Source organism: Bradysia coprophila, unplaced genomic scaffold, assembly GCF_014529535.1.
Source record: "Bradysia coprophila strain Holo2 unplaced genomic scaffold, BU_Bcop_v1 contig_297, whole genome shotgun sequence".
NCBI lineage: Eukaryota > Metazoa > Arthropoda > Insecta > Diptera > Sciaridae > Bradysia > Bradysia coprophila.
Window position 1 is genome coordinate 7,465,587 of NW_023503555.1, and position 18,902 is coordinate 7,484,488.

Sequence of the window (18,902 nt, forward strand, 5' to 3'; positions counted from 1 at the left end):
TTTACCTATCTCGACAAATCGGAAACCTTCCCACCCATTTTATACAAATCGACTCATTTGACTATTCTTTAAAATCACGCGAGTCCGCACGTATTTCCTTCCTTGTTACAACAAAAGCATTAGCCCCGGTCACAATGTGTGTGTTATTGTGTTATATGTGTGCTGTATACCTCTGGGATGCTTAAATATTATTGTAAATCAATATGAACCCGTAAAAAACCAGAGTATATACGAGATTACGAATCCGGAAATTACGGTTTACATTGGTTTGTTGCCTCGTCTAGAGTGATATGGCATTTGAGAGAAGAACCGTAAAATGCTATAGCTCTACACAATTTTTTTTATTTATTTCATTACTGCCGTACATAAATATGAGAAAAGGGGATTTCCTCCACACAATTTTGAATGCTACGTTTTTAGCCCTGTACGAAGTACTGGGTGGGGGCTTATAAGAATACCTTGCCGTTCATAACATGTGGAATTCGAAACAGACGGTAAGGGCAAATTTTTTGCTTTAATAGATACGTATGGAACGTACCAATCAGGGAAAAAAAAAGTTTTTGAAATTTGGTTGACCGGAGCGTGAGCTGGGTCCCTTGGAGTGAACTCGTATCCGGCTACACGGGAGTACAGTGAACGTGGAGTATTTTGACAATATCTCGAGTAAATTTCGACAGAATTTCAGCAAAATGGCTGCCGGCGGCCATATTGGATTTTAGTAATAGTATATTTCAACATACCCCAATACACACAAGATGTGTGTGCACGCGCGGGCGAAGCCCAAGCGAAAACACACATCGAGTGTGTATTGGGGTATTTTGAAAGATATTTTTCTGTAATAGTGAGAGTGTGTTGGTGCTTTCCTTCCCAACCGTTACTTTCCTTCTCGACCGTTTACTTTCCCTACCGACCGATTCATATCATAGCTCACCAATACACTCTCACGTATACAGAAAAAGTTATATATTTTGGGAAAAATGACACATGAGAGTTTCTGTTAACACAGAAGTAATTGGTTATGTGTGTGGGGTGTTTCAGGTATTCCATATATCATGCATATGGACATGGTGATAGAAAAAGTTTTAAATTTGGGTTCCTTAAATTACTTCGTAAATGGTTTTATTTGAGAGGTACTATTAAGATGAATACTTTTATTAAAATTGCACGTGCCGTAACGGGCACATACGGGTTATAGCTGTATTAGGTTGCAGACGTATTAGGGCTTCGGAAAAATTAGAATCACGGACGAATTAGGCCTACGGATGCACTAGGGTCACGTACGTAATAGGTTTACGGGTCGTACGGGACACAGTCGCAGCAAACGCTCCGACTGTTCTGACGGCTTGTTTTGATGGAAAACGTAGCACATAGAATGATCTGATACAGTTAGACGTTATATTTACATGCTGAAAAGCTAGAGGTAGGTAGAGAGAGAGTGAGCTTTATTATAGTTGAGAATAGGAACTCTGATGGTATTTTAAATCACTAAAAAAAGGTTCGTTGATGATGATGATGGTAGTGTACGATTATTTATGTACGTATACCGATGGCATTATATACATTCCATATACATTTTGTGATGCTTTTTTCTTACAGTGACACCATTCAATTCAATTTGTTGTGGCGACAGTGTTAGATGTGAATGTGATGTTACACTTTTTTGTTCGGGCAATTTTCTGTGCTAATTTTTTTTTCTCTCTTTTTTTTGTCTTTTTGCGTCTTGAGCACAAATTGAAAATGCCTGTCCGTTTTTACCACTATCCAACCATGACAACATTATTATTTTGTGTTAATGTATCACTGCGGCTCACCATTTATCTTCATTATTATTGGAGCTGAGAAGCTTGCTGTATAAAACATTTATCAAGCTAATTCGTTTCAGAGTATAACCACACCACGTTCCACTTTAACTTTTTTAATTAGGCGTGGTACAAGGGTTTTATTTTACGCTTTCAAATGTCCTTATTCTAATGAAGCTTTTGAAAACAGCTTCACTTAATACCAACAAAGTCTTACAGAAGAACAGAGTTGGTGGTTTTGCTCGTAACCGAAATTAGGAATAATTTCTAATTAGTTCATCATTTATGATAGATATTATGTTCTGGAGTAGATTCAGGTCCTTCCTGCTCCGTCTATCAGTAAAGAAAACCCTGAAAGGGTAAAGGTGACGCAAGTCCTTGTAGTACTTACAAAATAACTAATACCTTTAATAGTAATGTATTGTGCGTCTGAACTCAACAATCTTAACAAAAACAATTTTACTCCAAAAAATTTGCGTCAGAAGTGGTTGAGGAACCCACATCACTTAAAAAAAAGTTCCAGAAAAGTGATGTTTTGGAAGGTTCCGAATCTGATTTTTTTAAGAAGCCACCTAGCACTTTAATAATCCGAAAATTCCAGACGGAGATCTGAAAAATCGGAAAAATCACCGAATATCATGAAGTTTTATAACTGTGAACATGGTTGATCATATGGGACGTGATGTAATTGAACCATACTTCAATAATCTCTAAAGTCCAGGTGGGAGCCCAAAAAAACATTCAACAGTCCTCAAAATCCTATAATTCTACAGTTGGGAGTGGTAGAAGAGTAAAACATATTTCGCTATTCTTCCTTATTTGACCTCAGGAATGAAGTTCCTTCTAAAAATCGCTGGAATCTCAACATTTTTGGCCGTTCTAACTGTATTATTTATGTAGCTCCGCAGGATTAGCACATTACTTTTCACAAGTTTGTCTCTTCATTGAACTTTATAATCGCTCCTGTCCAACCAAAACTGTACAGCCCATTCTCTGAATTTTTCGAAGAAACATTTTCCAGAAAAGTGATTTCTCCAAGTTTCAAAAGGTCCTCTGTCGAAAAAATTAATTACTTTACGTGCGGACATGATTAACCGCCGAAGAATAATAATAACGGATCAAATTACAGCTATGTTGTGACTAAGTTTACTTCAGCTGTTCAAACCATGGGAGTATTATCACCCATGTAATTGAGAATATGTATGAATTTGTATGGTGTACCACCTGGTGCTTGCAAACTTCAACATTGAAAAATTGAAGGTAGCTCGGTGTATGTTAGACACTTTTATCGATTTTCACAAATTGCAAAAGTTTCACCCAAATTCGCACAAGATTTGGCATTTACTTTGAACAAAGTGCAGCTATGGCCTTGTAGGTTTTGTATTTTAAATAGAATCGAATCAGAGAGATATGTCGGCTGTATGAATCTCGAAAATGGAACACAGATTCTATTCTACTGGGAGAGAAAGGTAAAGTTCTACATGTTTTATGTTTTGGAAGTTGTGGATGTTTGTAAATGAGTCAACACAAAATTTGTTTAACAAATGAACATCTAGATTTTCTATTTTATTATGTCATCTTTGTTCGCAGTTCATAACCAAAATTCAAAAATGAAAAATCTAGATTTTCATTTGTTTAACCAAATTCTTGTGGAATCAATTACAAAAACTACCAAATTAGAAAACATGTCGAATTAAGCTTATTTGATGAAAATCTTCTCTTCACTTTAAACAGCAGATGTATCACTATAAACTCATTAAATCTGCTACTTATTTTATTAAAAATATTTTCCCTGTGTGTTTGGTCTACAATCTTGTTTCAATTTGGTTTTATTGTAAGAGTAGACAGACCTCGAGGTATCATCGAATCATCGAAGCAAGAAATTTAAAATAGGAATCGTGAATGAACCGAGCAAACATATTTCATTTTAACAGTATTATGATGTCTTCAACTAGCACAACCGAGAAGTTACATCAATATTTCAAGTCTGAATAATTTAGTAAAATTTTAATTGGAACAGTAGTACGGTAAATTTCTACAATTAAAACTTCATAAAATTTTCATCACGACGATATACGTGACTAATGAAGATGAAGTACCACTGTTATCTTATGAGAACATCAACTTATTGGCTAGCCATGTAACCAAGGACAGTCAATTGTGTTAGTGAAATTGAGCATAAAAGTAACCAAATTTACGAGCATGAAACGGATGAGTGGCACAGATAATGCTACTGACTGAAAACATTTCCTACAAAATGTAGTGAACTGTTTAAGATTTTATTAGGCCAAACAGTTGTCTTTGTATACTATAAAAGTCGGCGCCACTAGGGGCCGTTCATAAATTACGTAACGCAAAAATTGATAATTTTCAGACCCCCCCCCCCGGGTCTGTAACGCTAAAATGTATGGAACTTTAAAAAAAATGTATGGACCGTAACGCCAGGTCAACACCCCCCCCCCCCCGGGTATTTGCGTTACGTAATTTATGAACGGCCCCCTACCCCAAATCATAAATAATATCTTTTTCGTCTTTTTTCTGCTCTGAAAATGACTTGCACAAAGCACAAAACCATCACGGGCTGTCAATTCCAAATCAAATTTGTGTTTCAAAGAATGTCGACTGGAATGTGTTTTGGTAGCGCAGCACGGTGTGCCTTAACCAACTTTAAATGGAAGTGTCGCACCACATCGGATTTTTTTTGCTAATTCAATAGGGGGAGGTAGACTGGTTACAAAAATAGCAATAATAAGAAAAACGGCTGGGAGAATTTTTTTTGCGACCACTTTGAAGTCATTTTTCCATACATTTTCATGTATTTTATGAAAATGACAAAAATGTTTTTTTCGCCAAAATACGCATTCACAATTTTTATCATTAAAAAATATTATTTTTAGCAAAAAATTCTTCTACAGTATGCCTCTAAACACTGAGATTTCGTTTATACACCCAATTTATTTTTCATGTCCAGCAGAATTTGATATATCCAAATAGCTGTATAAACGAAATCTCAATGTTTAGATGCATACTGTAGAAGAATTTTTTGCTAAAAATAATGTTTTTTAATGATAAAAATTGTGAATGAGTATTTTGGCGAAAAAAACATTTTTGTCATTTTCATAAAATACATGAAAATGTATGGAAAAATGACTTCAAAGTGGTCGCAAAAAAAATTCTCCCAGCCGTTTTTCTTATTATTGCTATTTTTGTAACCAGTCTACCTCCCCCTATTGAATTAGCAAAAAAAATCCGATGTGGTGCGACACTTCCATTTAAAGTTGGTTAAGGCACACCGTGCAGAGGCACCTATGTTGTTCTGGTGGTATCGATACTTTTTGTCAATCTACTATTCAGGATATTTTCTAGAAATTTCGTGGTTAAAAATAGTCACGCAGATGGTGGAGTGTCATGTTCCGTAACGCCCATGTCAGCGCAACTAAATAAAATTGGGAAATTAACTTGATAAATTCAAAACAATTTTTCGAGTAATTTATCAGTGAATGTAGGTATTCACACCTTATGGTACCACGGGTGCCACTGTTGAAAGACCAGCGACTATTTTTTGTAAAAACATTTTCTCGAATTTTGATTTTTGTATACATGAATTTGCTTCAGCTATTTTTCATCTGATCCACACATAACACATACAATCGAAACTGTTTCTACGGTTGAAGCTACCACACACGCGCGTTCAGTTGTGGGTAAACTGTATAAACTCGTGTAAACAGTTTTGATTGTTCATACTGAAATTTCACTGCCCCTGACTGTATTTTCGCAAATTTTCCCATTTTTTTTCTTTTGGAAAATTGATGGAAAACATATGGAAAACCTTAGGAAAATTTGAGAAAATTTCGGAAAATGTTTTCCCAAAAATAGTCCCTGTGAAACACTCTTCTTAGATTTACGAATTTTACGAGATTTTCTTTATTTTCATTTTCTTTTTGTTATTTTAAACGAAATGTACACCAACGAAATTCTATTTACCCAAGCCCAGTCCGTATAATTACAAATGCAATTAAATTTATCGTCCAGAATCAACAGTCTTGATGGTCTTAATCTTATTATCGCCCGTAAAGCTAGAGTGGAGGAAAAAAAATCGTCAAGCAGATGATGATACGTTAATTAGCAAAAACTAATTTAAAAATAAAACTTTTCGAAACGAATTTCATTAAAACTAAACAAATTAAAAATATTTCCATTCTGTTCGAACCACAAACCAAACAGACACACACACACATACAACTGGATTATTAACGACCCAAACCGTTGATGGATACGGATGGATGGATATCGTCTTCGGGTCATTCGATCCTTGAACATCCATTTCTGATATTATGCAAATAAAATTCTAATTTTGTGAACGGCAATAAAAGTTCGTTGCTACTTGTGACTCGTAATGGGTATATATTGAAAAGTCTTTGCCATTTTATTATCTCTTCACAATTTTTATTTCTTTCTATGCAGTTAAAGACAGAAGAATTCAAATAATGATACATTCCTCCTATCCACAATACACATTACACTATCGCTATGTGCTTTGTGTTTGTACTTCTTCTTTCTACATTCGATATTTTGTCAACCATAAATCATTTTATAAGAATATTTTTATAAGCAATTTCCTTGAAAAATGTCTTATCTCTCTGCGACATTTTTTATTTGTTGATCCTACTGATCAACAAGGAAATCTTATTCATTATACGTGCTTGTTGTGTGTTTTTATTTCGAGATGGATTCCTCAATTTCTCTCTTCAGATGCCTGTGCATTTTATGGTTGATTGTTGGATATTAATATTTGTCTGAGCGCATACCTAGACTTTCTAATTTTAAGAAAATCTGATTGTTAAACAGCTTGTGAGCGACGTTTTTGGGAAATTTTTCATTTTTGTCTATTGTATGGTAAGTTAGGATGATACCAGGGAGATGTTTCCTGTACGTACAATCCATTCATGCGACTGAACTGCATTTTAAATAAAATAATGAAAACGAACATTAATCAACAAGATATGAAATCAAATTATGATTAATGAAAAATATCATTCAAATCGTTAAGTGATGTCTAATCTGATTATTTAATCTCTTTCAAATCAGAACCAGTGACTCCTTTTACAGGATTGATTCACTAACACTTGATAAGACATCCAAAGAACTGATCGAACGAATCGAACAGTTATCGTTCTGATAGTAATCTTTAGTTATGTGAATATCGCCAGTGGAACGAATAGCATAACTTGTTTTGAAATGGACTTTTTACGACCTCAAAAAATTTAGATCGAAACGGGGTAATATTGACCTCGATAGTAGTGCTTTCGGTACGCGACGATATGTTCTTTTAAATCTGTTACTTCGTCTGATCAAAGAATCACATAATAATATCAAAGAAAATCTTTTACTTCATTATTTTTAACATACTCTATAAAGCCAAATTAATGACTGCTCATCGGCTATTTTACAAATTTATTGTTATCGATAACAGATGATCATTGATCAACCCATTAAAGTTGCAAGCACGTTTGGGTCGAATTCTTTTCTAATTAACGTGGTTAATCATGGTAAGCTACATGTTTTCTGTGAGAAAGGAGTGTTAATCGGTCATTACATTTTCACGATTCATTGCAAAATTGCGATAATTTCCCTGGATAATCGCTGACTAGTCATTATGTTGATCACAGGCTAATCATGTTAATCTGGAAGTTGTTTCCCTCTCGCCACGTTTTCGTTTCGACTTCATTCGTCAATTACGATAAGATATCCAGTGTTTGTATCACACTGCCACATAAATAATACTCTCAACTCGGTGACGAAAAGTAAAACACGACTAGTACTGTCATTGTCAGGCCTGCGTGACAATCTACACAACTAGTACCAAAAATACATTTATCACTCGGTGGCATAAATAACTATCATGTCACTACGTTAGTGAAGGGCCGTGACGCAAGACTGTTCACACTAAGAAATTTCAAAAAAATGCAATTCAGTCACAAAGTGTTCCTTTTGTTGAATGTTGCATGAAAAAGTGCATTTTGTGATGAAATTACATAAAACGTTGTATGCAACACGTTGCGAAATTATGTGTTTTTGTCCCCCCACGATATGTAATTATCAAACTAAGAAAAATCTATTTCGCCACTTTTGCCTAAATACCTATCTCGCAACCGTATCCAGAAAAAAATGCCTCATTACCACTCGCAAGCTTATTTAAAGCTTAACTTCTCATGCATCCCTCGATTGTTAATATTGTGCTTCACGTCAGTTTATTTTATTACTTAACAGCATTTAAATCCACTCAAAATCTACTCTTTTTGAAAAACATTATGGGTTATAGTATACAGCATACGTACATTATGTACGTACAGTTAAAAGTATAGACTGCTTTTACATGCTTCAATATAGTCGTAGAGGTGACTTAATTAATGGCAAAAGTAAACTCACGAAACGACATGCAAACTGCTGCGAGAAAAAAAAATTATTTTATTTTAATTTCGAGTGTTCTAAATGCCTTTGATCCCCCGGGAAAAATGTAATAAAAGTTTGAAAATAAATTTTCCACACCGGGAGATAGTCGAGTCTAATAAATAAGCCTTTTTTCCCAACCCCGCCCGAACGTAGTAAATCGAACTTTAAATGACGCTTTTATTATTCAAAATCATTATACGATCAATTTCCGCATTCATACACATAAACAGCATTCGAATTGATGATTCAATTTTTACAATTTTTTTTTTATTTTATTATTTCAGATACGACTACGAAACACTTTTGCAGAATTCAACTTTTTGTTTGGTGCCGAGGGGTCGTCGATTAGGTTCATTCAGGTATAAAATAACCATTATGTTTAACCATTTATGAGTTTTTGGGTATTGGCTTTGTATTTCAGTCGGTTTCGATTTTCCATTTTCCGATAAAATAAATTTTCGTATTCGCAAATTAAGTTTAATTATCGATTTTAATTAACATTCATTTGTAGCCAATAAAACCTTTGTTGTGAAGCTGAAATATATATTTTTATTCGTTAAATCATAATTTGGAAAAGCCATCGAACCGTTTCGTCCGATAATTTGATCATAACGTATAATTAGCGTTTTGCAGGAAGGCATACCCGCTTGAAACTGTTTGTCAGATACTTTGAGGTTTAATTTTACGTTTATATTATCCCCGTCTTTGCTCGGGATTGCTATAATGACAAGAAAATGTCATATTACATATTGTCACGCGGTAAAAGTAAGCTTTTCTTTCTTTCTTTCAAAAACATGCTCCGTTTAAAGAATACATCCACGACGGAAACGGACAAACAAAAATTCACGCGCTAAATACAATTATGTTCCTAACTTTTCCTCAGCGCACGGTGTGCCAAGTTTTAAGTTTCTGTGATTTTCCGTCTAGGATTTTCCTATAGACAGACAAACAAACAAATCATTGTCATCATGACTTCATGGTAAAAATAGATTCTCATGCCTCCATGCGGAAATATGAGCGATGTACAAACTCAATATTTGGTATGATGTAACCCAAATACGATAAATTTGAGTACATTATGTCTAGCCTACACTAAGGCGAGCTATCAATTCAGCCTAACTTTAAGGCGAGCCTAACTTTATCTCGTAGAGTATTTGCATACTTCGAGGCGAGATTTGAAGTCACGTTAAGCCGTTAGTCCAAGCTCAACTTGTTGTGTGCTCTAAACGTCTGTTAGTGAGGTCTCTAAACAAACCATAGAAAGACCTGTATCCGGGGTCAAGTAGAAAACGTGCAGTAGTCTTCACTATTTTCATATAAAAATTAGGGCAGCAAGGTTCGACTCTAAGCATTTTAACTGAAGACGATTAAGTTCATGTTACGTTCATTGGAATATTTTCATGAGAATGCCCAATCTTTTACTTCATTTGTTTTAACAAACTTTTCTATGCTATATTAGGCGATTACACTTGCATACGCTAAGATTATGATCGGCTGGACTATTGAAATCATTTTAAGATAGTTCCAATATAAAAACATTTCTAACGACCCATTACATTGCAGATTTTTAGAGGCTCTGCAAGCGGGATGCATTCCCGTGCTATTGTCAAATTCGTGGGTACTTCCATTTCAATCGAAAATTGATTGGAAGCAGGCAGCAATTTGGGCCGATGAGAGATTGCTGTTGCAGGTATATTCAATTTGAGTTCGATAACACAAAGCGAGCTCAATGCACAATTTTTTCTGATTACTTACCAGGTACCTGAAATAGTACGTTCTGTTCCCGCAACCCGAATACTTGCGTTGCGTCAACAAACGCAGGTTCTGTGGGAACGATACTTTGGATCGATTGAGAAAATTGTTTTCACCACATTTGAGGTGAGCGTTGAATGTTGTGAACGTGGAGCAGGAATTGAAATAATATTTTTTTTACTCTCCTTGCGTAGATAATCCGTGAACGCCTGCCGGATTATCCACAACGTAACGGACTGATATGGAATACATCACCCGGTGCACTTTTAACACTTCCTACATACACGGATTCCTGTAGAAATATGCCGTATTTATTAGACATTCTTGGCCATGAACCTGGCCATAATTTTACAGCTGTTATATTTGTTCAAATCGGTGTTCAGCTAACGCCCAGCTCGGCACTGTACAGACTAGTCAAAAGTATTACTAAGAGTCAATTTGTAGATAGAGTGAGTGCAACTGATCCATCAAATATGTTCAAATTGAAATGTTCAAATTGAATTCTCCATTCCAGTTAATCATAATATGGGCTTCGGATCGCCCGATTCCATCGAAGAAAAAATGGCCTAACACTGGGTCCATTCCACTGCATATCGTATCTTCAATTGTAAATGATGAACGGTCGGTAGAAGCGTTCGTACCACACGTATACACAATGCTAAACTCTTAATGTGTTTTCGCAGGCCTACAATATCCCAAAGATTTTATCCACATCCGCTTATCCAAACCGACGCAGTGTTGTCATTAGACGAAGATGCCATACTGAATACAGACGAATTAGATTTTGCATATCGAGTGTGGCGCGACTTTCCCGATCGAATCGTTGGTTATCCAGCGCGAGCCCACTTTTGGGATGACACAAAGGTTTGTGGTTTCTACTCGTTGGTTGGAATATTATTTTTGATTTGATACCGTCACAGAATGCCTGGGGCTACACATCCAAGTGGACAAATTACTACTCGATTGTATTGACGGGTGCTGCCTTTTATCATCGTTATTACAATTATGTGTACACCAATTGGCTGTCGTTGCTTCTACTCAAAACGGTGCAGCAATCATCCAACTGCGAAGACATTTTAATGAATTTGCTGGTGTCGCACGTAACACGAAAACCACCGATAAAAGTAACGCAACGGAAGGGTTACAAGGATCGAGAGAGCGGGAGGTGAGTAATTTGCGTTTATGTTAACCGTAGATGAGAATGTGTGTTTGTCGCAAACTGAACATCCGCATCCTTTGCTGTCTTGCTGTCCGGCTGTAAAAGGACAGTGGTTCATTCTTTTCATTTGATGATCATTACTCTATTCCAAGCACATCGCACTGTAATGTATAAATCTATTACTTCATCTGTTCACATCATCATTTATATTTTGATACTAAATCTATTACTTCATTAGTTTCAACCGACCGTTTCATGTATTAGGTTACATTGAACAGATCTTTGTCATTTGCCAGACCTTAGTCGTCGCTGCCGATAGCAGATGATGATTTTCAAAGTTTGAAGTGTCTTTCCAATATTCGAGCTTTTAATTTGTTTAACTGTTCTGCCACTACAGTCCTTTGAATGGAAATTTTTGTTTTGAAATTTGGACTCGTTTTGACCGCCCGTTTTCTTTTTCTCTTAAAAACGGCGTAGATATACAAAATCAATACTCTCGGTAGGTGCCATATCAAACTTTTTCTTTTGACTCGGACAGTTTAACGATAAAGCCATCATTCTCTATAGCACCGAAGTTAACAGTGACGCATGGGAGCACAGATAGAAATATGGATCTAGATTTGAATTTTTCAGGGACAGAATCTTTTTTGGAATTAAAATTTAATCCCGCAGGGGATTACTTTCATTTCGAACTGGCAAAATTAAATTTCTCTTTTGATGTGAACACTTTACTGAGCGTAGGAAGGCACTATTTGAATTATTTGAAATGACCGTCCCTAACAAATGCAAAGTAATCCCATACGGACCTAAAAATTTAATCCCAAATGAAGTAGATCTATAATCAAGTTCCGAGCATTACGACAAATCTTTCGAGTGATCTTTTACAAAAAATTCTTTAAAACATATTTCAGAAGTCCATGGAATGATCCTGACCATTTTATTCAAAGACAAAGTTGTCTGAACACATTCGCAGCCGTTTTTGGGTAAGTTTTTCTTTCTTCATTTAGCGAAAACACTGTTTGATAAAAAATTGTAATTTTTCCAGTTACATGCCATTACTACGTTCTAATCTCCGTCTAGATCCGGTACTGTACCGCGATTCCGTATCTAATTTAAGAAAAAAGTATCGACAAATTGAATTAGTTCTTAGCTAGCGCCTTTTGTAATGATTTTAAGTAACACAAAGAAATGGAAATTTTTACAATAAAAAGAAATTCTATTTTTCTATTTAATTTTATTTTTTATGTTTTCTCAATTTACGTTTCTATTATAGCGAAGACAGACGATAAGCCAAACTACTTTTAATTTATTACTGCGAATGAAAAACTATACATTGCATCCGGTTGCATTTAATGCCATACAGTTAGTTTGTTATAAAAAGCGAATCCATATACACTAGACATTCATGAAAAGGCTCTCTCGTTTACGTTGCATTGACAATTTTAAATCTAGTTCAGTAGTGAGTCAATTTGAGATTTTTATCGGGTCAGTTTCAAAGATTAAAACGAATGGGGAGGTAGAATCAAGGTGAACATTGAACAGACGAAATAGGAAAAACTTGGTGCTAGGAAGATCAATGGTCTTGTCAGGATCTATCTTCGAAAATTTCAAAAATTTCGAGAATTATCTAGAATTTCAAGAATCAGTTTCACAAAAATATGTCCTGGTTCTTTTATGCTATGACTATGACATATGACTATGATTTATTGAACGGTGAACTTTCTTACTGTGGCTTCTAAGTAGCCCTCCAAAGTTGTGCAAAAAAAATCAAAAATAGCCTTTTCACAGACGACAAAAACAAAAACAAAAACTGCCGAATCTATTACTTCTTCTGATTGGAGTATGTTTTCAATTGATTGATATAAAATCTGGTACTTCGCTAGTAACAACATCTATTCTGCCATATAAAGCCACACTATACAGCGACTATCGTTTATTTCAATCGGTTATGTCGATAACAGATGAGTGATATTTTACGTACTACTATTCTTGGAGGCAGGAAATTGGAAAATGTTGGAAAATTTAAGAAAATGTTTTTCTAAATAGAGCCCCTTCAAGTGTGAATAACGACTTCATAATGACTGAAATAATTTGCGGAAATGTTTTGATCAATGAACAGATGATTTTGTTAACTTTTGATAGAAGTTTTTGAATTAACTGATTTTTTGACGATTTGTTTTACTAAAAATGTATGCATCGAATGGTCGATAAGTTGCTGATCGGAGGGTACGACACAGTTATTTATCATCTTCATCTTCTAAACATTTAAAAAAAACTGATTCGATTACGATAAAATTGACAAAATTTATTGATGGAAGAATCTGGATTACGGATTATGTCTCAACTTTTTTCCAGTTCTTGTCTACCGTCCCATTTTGCTATCTTTGTGGCTAATTAGTACAAATCTTTAAAGAACATAAGTTTCTTAAGCATCTGAAGTTCCTATTTGATCGTGTCAACGATAAGTGAAACACTGGCGTCACAGAAAGGAAGTCAGCGTGTAATAGTTGAGTTAGCATATGACAATAGACACGGTCTGCTTCAATAAAATAGAAAAACACGACAAAATTGACCATAAAAATGTTTGCCATAATTTTTTGCAATATTTCTTTTATACCATAAAGCTGCCATAAAATATCCTGATTTTAGCTGATAAAAATAATCGCCACGTTATGCATATACGATATTTATAGACACAATTTTTGAGCGATAAACATTATGTCGATAAATAATTGTTAACATCATAATTGAGATACGGCTCTGCCGTTAATAAATTCAGAATTACGTAATTCGATTCGCATTTAACAAAAACCGTTGAGTCTTTTATATAGTCGGTAGAAGGAGTTTTTGAGTTTAGTTAGGATCACACGAAAATTGGGACTCACTGCGACTCATTGAAAATGAATTGATATGGAGATTACCTTTTGTTGACGGGTTTTATCAATTCGAATAAAAAGCCTTATCTTGTTTAGTAATATATTTGAGGTTCAGACAGTTTTTTTTTCAACTAAAATTGCAACTACACAAATTGAAGAGAGTTTTAGAGTGAGAAAACATAAACAAATTATTTATTTGAGCGATTAGAACAAGTAGAGGAATACAAGTAAGAAATTGAAGTGATTTTTGTTAAAATAGAATTTGTATTATCTGGCGGAATGGAACTGTTGCAATATTTGTTTCAAAAATAATTAATAATAAACATTAAACATAATCAAAAAACAATAAATGGATAGAAAATAAAGAGAAAAAAAAGTGAAAATAAATTTGTAATGTTCGTATCAATGCGAAAGAAGTACAGGCGAGTTACGAAACAATCTCTACTCATTTTCCAGAGACTTTGTTGTTAAGGGTACGCTTTGGTATTCCCTGTTTGCAGCGAAAACAACAAGCATTAGTTTTGCCAATTAATTGTCGTAGAATATGTTGTGCACTTACTGCCCAAGGTGTCCTTGACCCGTTAGCTCCGAATACATTGTCTGCACCGACATATCTGACCACCTAAATGCACCTAGTGGTCTATTCAAAAAAACTTCGAAAAAGTGGTCAAGGATGAACTAATACCCCAGGGATGTCTAGTGTGCTGATAGTGCTCGACCTCCTGTCCAATCTCATACCACAAGCTAAACATACTCATTTGTGTGTCAAACAATATTGGTAAAAATCCGAAAATCAAACTTTCGATGTTCGGCAAGGGCACCTCGTGGACCAACAGCTGTTTCGTAGAGTTTTAGTAGCTCTACATGCTACTAGAAATTCTTTTTCAAACAGAACCTTACGACTTAAATGTCAATTTATAGCTTACACTTTCTTAAAATCGATTTTTAACCGTAAAGCCATGATGACATATTTTTCGCCAAATTGAGCAAAATGTAAATGGTCTCCTTCTCGTCACTATGTGCGGCTAGCGTAGCTAGTGGTGCTTGTGGATTATTTGCACTGAGAATTTTTAAGATCACTTTATTCTAATTTGGCGCCAAATTTGAATTCTGCAAAAAGAAAATTTAAATTGTGCGTCAAATTTGAATAATTCGCTGACAATCAAGTGTGAGTCAAAAGTAAAAAAATTCTCTAGAATATGAGTGTTCAATTCGTTTCATAACTTTACTGTAAAAGTGAATAAAATGTAAAGATAATTATAAATGTAATTTTAATAAAAAAAGACTCGATTTGGACTATAATTTTTGAACACAGATTATTTATATAATAAACTAATCATCGGCTATAAAATGGGAGGGAGAGAAGAAGAAAATTTTTAGTATTTTTGCCGATCTAATAAATTTGATAAATGAAGAAACAAATAAGTGAAATGAAATCTAAAAAAATTATTTTTTAATTGTTTGCAATGAAAACAAAAAAAAAGGAAAAAAAAAACAATTTGTGTTAACGTTACGCGTATACCAAATAAAAATGGTGACATAAATTTGAATGGAAACTTATATCTAGTAACAATAAATAAAGAAAACAGAAAAATATCAAAATCTATCAGTGTAAATAATAAGTAGAATGTAGAACAAGTCAATAAATTATATCCCCGAAGAAGTAAATCAATTGAGATATTATTAAAACAAAAAACCTGTAGCTAAAAATTATATCTAAAGAAATAAACAAGAAAGAAAAATCTAGATGTTAAGTGAAATTTTTGACTTTGAATTGAAAATTGAAAAGAAAATACAATTGTTGAATGAAAATTTTATTACGTTAACAGTAACCAGACAACTAAACTGACAGTTTTTTCTTTGTATCTTTGCTACCACTATATATATATTCAATTCATTCCACATTTTTGCTTTTATGTGAATGAGATACAGTAGACTTGTTTTTTTTTAAACATTCGTACATTACACATTTATGATGGTGCTTTTTGAGTAATAATTTCTAACGAACAAAATGAATAATGAAAAATATGGAAAATGAAAAGTTTTAGAGTTAATTATTGAAAATTTTTTGATAAAAAAGAAAATGGAAAATATTTTTTAATAAAATTTGATCTGAAAGATTGACGAAGTAGACGAAGATGAAATATAAAACATTATGCAAAATGGCAATACTTTTTGTAGAATTACATGACTAGCGATTAAGACACAAGGGCAAATGACTTAAACAGCAAAACACAAACTTGAAAAATTATTTCGTATAATCCGTAAAATCAATTTCAGATTTTGTTGAATTGAAAACAGAAGTTCCTTTCAAAAACATTAACGGAAGTTCATGAGTTCGGGCAATCAGTCCCTCAATCGAGAGGAGACATTTTTAGTAGAAGAAACTTGTAACAAAAATACTAGACCGAGAGCATAGAGTCAAACTGTATGCATTTTAAGAAATTTCTCTCCCACAGAGGTCTCTGACCTCGCTCACACGTCAGTTCCTAATAAGCACACGGACTACCGGCCTTCGTAACTTAGGAATTCCAGGACCGTTGCCAATTCGCAACATTCAAAATATTGGCAATAAAAGCAGTTTCTATCTTTTCCCATATTTTCCTAGATTTTAACATAAATATTTTTTGGGAAAATTCTGAAAAATCTAGAAAATTCTGGAAATGTGGAAAATTTCTGAAAATATTTTTGAGAAAATTATTAAAAATTCATGGAAAAATCTAGGAAAATATGGGAAAATGCTCTTCCAAAAAATATTTCCAGAAAATAAGTGCACACTCAATATGGTTCATGATCAGTATAGCATACCACCGTAATTTATACGAGGGACTAGGGAAGTCTATTTTTTGAAATTTTCATAAGAGATGCAAATTACGACAGTATATGTCACTGATGTCACAAGTACTGATCTTACTGATTTAATTTTCCACCATATTCCGAGGTCCCCTGCCGTTTGACACTAAATACTTGTGTTACTAGAGCTGCATTCATTTTAAAAATTTTTGTTATCGACTTGTTTCTTCGATTTAATGCCGGATCCGACAGCTCTTCTTCTTAGTTTCCCTTTATTTTCAAACTTAGAACCAACCTAATTCTTATTAGAATTCCAGAGTGTTACTTTAATAAAATAAGACTTACTGCCGTTGATTGTGCCTTGTCTTCAATTTTAGCTGCTGGTAACAGCTGAGGAAAATAGAAGCTTCTCTTAATTGCAAAGAAGGACACGAAACCGTGACGCAATTCATGTCCTTCATACTAAATGTTGATTCACAGCAGGACTATTTTTTGTCAGGACTATTTTTAGGAAAACATTTTTCCTTATATTCCACATTTTCCCTAATTTTCCAAAAAAAATTCAAATATTTCCAAAACTCATTTCTGAGAAAATTAAAGAAAATATGGGAAAATCTAAGAAAATGTGGAAAAATTGAAGAAAAGACGGGAAAATGTTTTCCCAAAAATAGTCAACGCATGTCTATTCTGGGTTCGATTTCTTTGGCGACATTTTATGCAGTCAGTTTGAACAGTTTTCTTCTCGAACTATTGCAAATACAAACAAAAAACAAGTGCACTAAACGAAATTTTGTGCAACATAAGTAGATGTGAGAATTTTCAACCCAAGGCGAAGCCGAGGTCTTTCTGCAACTGAGTGATAAATGCTTTTTTTGGCCGCAGGCAGAGTTTGACAAAGCACAACATGCGCCTAAAAATATATTTATCATCGAGTTGCAAATAACGTTTTTCTCAAAAATTTTACTTTTCGTTACTGAGTTGCGAAAAGAGTTTTTTATGCAACATAGCATCATAATGTCTAAAAGCGTCATTAATAAGTATTTTGCACGACAGTAAGACTTTCAAAAACGTTTAATTTACGCACTCTAGTTCGCGGTAATACATAAAAATTAACTGAATGCCTCGGTCTGTTACGAATTTTTGTTCTATCTCGATACTGGAAAATGTGAAAATAATTGAAAAATAAAATGGAATTCATTTGCCCAATAAATATGCGACCATAAAAACACACAGTTTTGATGAAGAAGAAAATCAATGAAATCAATCATTATGAATATTAAAAGGAAAATCTTAGAGCTTTTTTAAACCGATGATGAGAAGAGGCTACAATACAATACAAAGAAGAAAACGTATTTAAATAATTATAATAAATAATAATGGTAAACACTGACACAAAACAATTAATAATTTACACAAGACAATTTTTTCATAGGCGATTTATATACAACATTGATATATACAAAGACAAGATACAATTTTACACACTTTACACACAAAATTTTATCATTTTCGGTTTTTTTTTAAGACAAACTGTATACCTAATTCTAACTAAATCAAACCATTTTTGCAAGATAACAAACCAAGAAAAACTTTCCGTTGGAAATCTTTTGGAAATCATTTCTCTCTAACATGAAATTAAATTAAATACTAACAACTATACTCTAGTAGACACACGTAAACTTTACCATCCACATATCTTTTCTAAAACAACAACCAGAACACCGTAAAACTGTACATAAAAAAGTTTAAAAAAAAATAATCAAATCACTCGCGGCGTGTTATAAACGTAGTAATTTGTGTAATCGTTGGAAATGTTTGACGCTGCCCATTTAAATATCTCTATAGATCCTCTTCAAAAGAGCAGTTCCTACAGAAGTTCACCATGAAACAAATTTCACAAAAAATCACTTTAAGTCCCTTTTATGACAGTAAGAAAGTGTCCGCTAGCATGTAATAGTACATTACTTATCAATGGGGCGACTAGTGGAAATTGTACTGCTTGTGTGAAGTTTACCGATCCGTGCCGAAGCCGAATTATCAAAATTCACCCAACGCACAATGCGGTGTTGA

At 34.0% G+C, this 18,902-nt stretch overlaps 1 protein-coding gene across 1 annotated transcript in view; it reads left to right on the top strand.

The window, feature by feature from the left end:
• The window catches only part of LOC119078978 (exostosin-1), a 79,761-nt gene extending 63,993 nt beyond the window's left edge, over window positions 1-15,768 (top strand). The window contains exons 3-11 of the mRNA XM_037186730.1: window positions 8,537-8,611; window positions 9,816-9,942; window positions 10,011-10,130; window positions 10,199-10,453; window positions 10,519-10,625; window positions 10,688-10,868; window positions 10,925-11,169; window positions 12,075-12,146; window positions 12,209-15,768. Of these exons, the coding sequence (XP_037042625.1) occupies window positions 8,537-8,611; window positions 9,816-9,942; window positions 10,011-10,130; window positions 10,199-10,453; window positions 10,519-10,625; window positions 10,688-10,868; window positions 10,925-11,169; window positions 12,075-12,146; window positions 12,209-12,317 (1,291 nt within the window). The 3' untranslated portion in view covers window positions 12,318-15,768. The remainder of the gene's footprint in view (window positions 1-8,536; window positions 8,612-9,815; window positions 9,943-10,010; window positions 10,131-10,198; window positions 10,454-10,518; window positions 10,626-10,687; window positions 10,869-10,924; window positions 11,170-12,074; window positions 12,147-12,208) is intronic.
• Window positions 15,769-18,902: the final 3,134 nt, after the last annotated feature.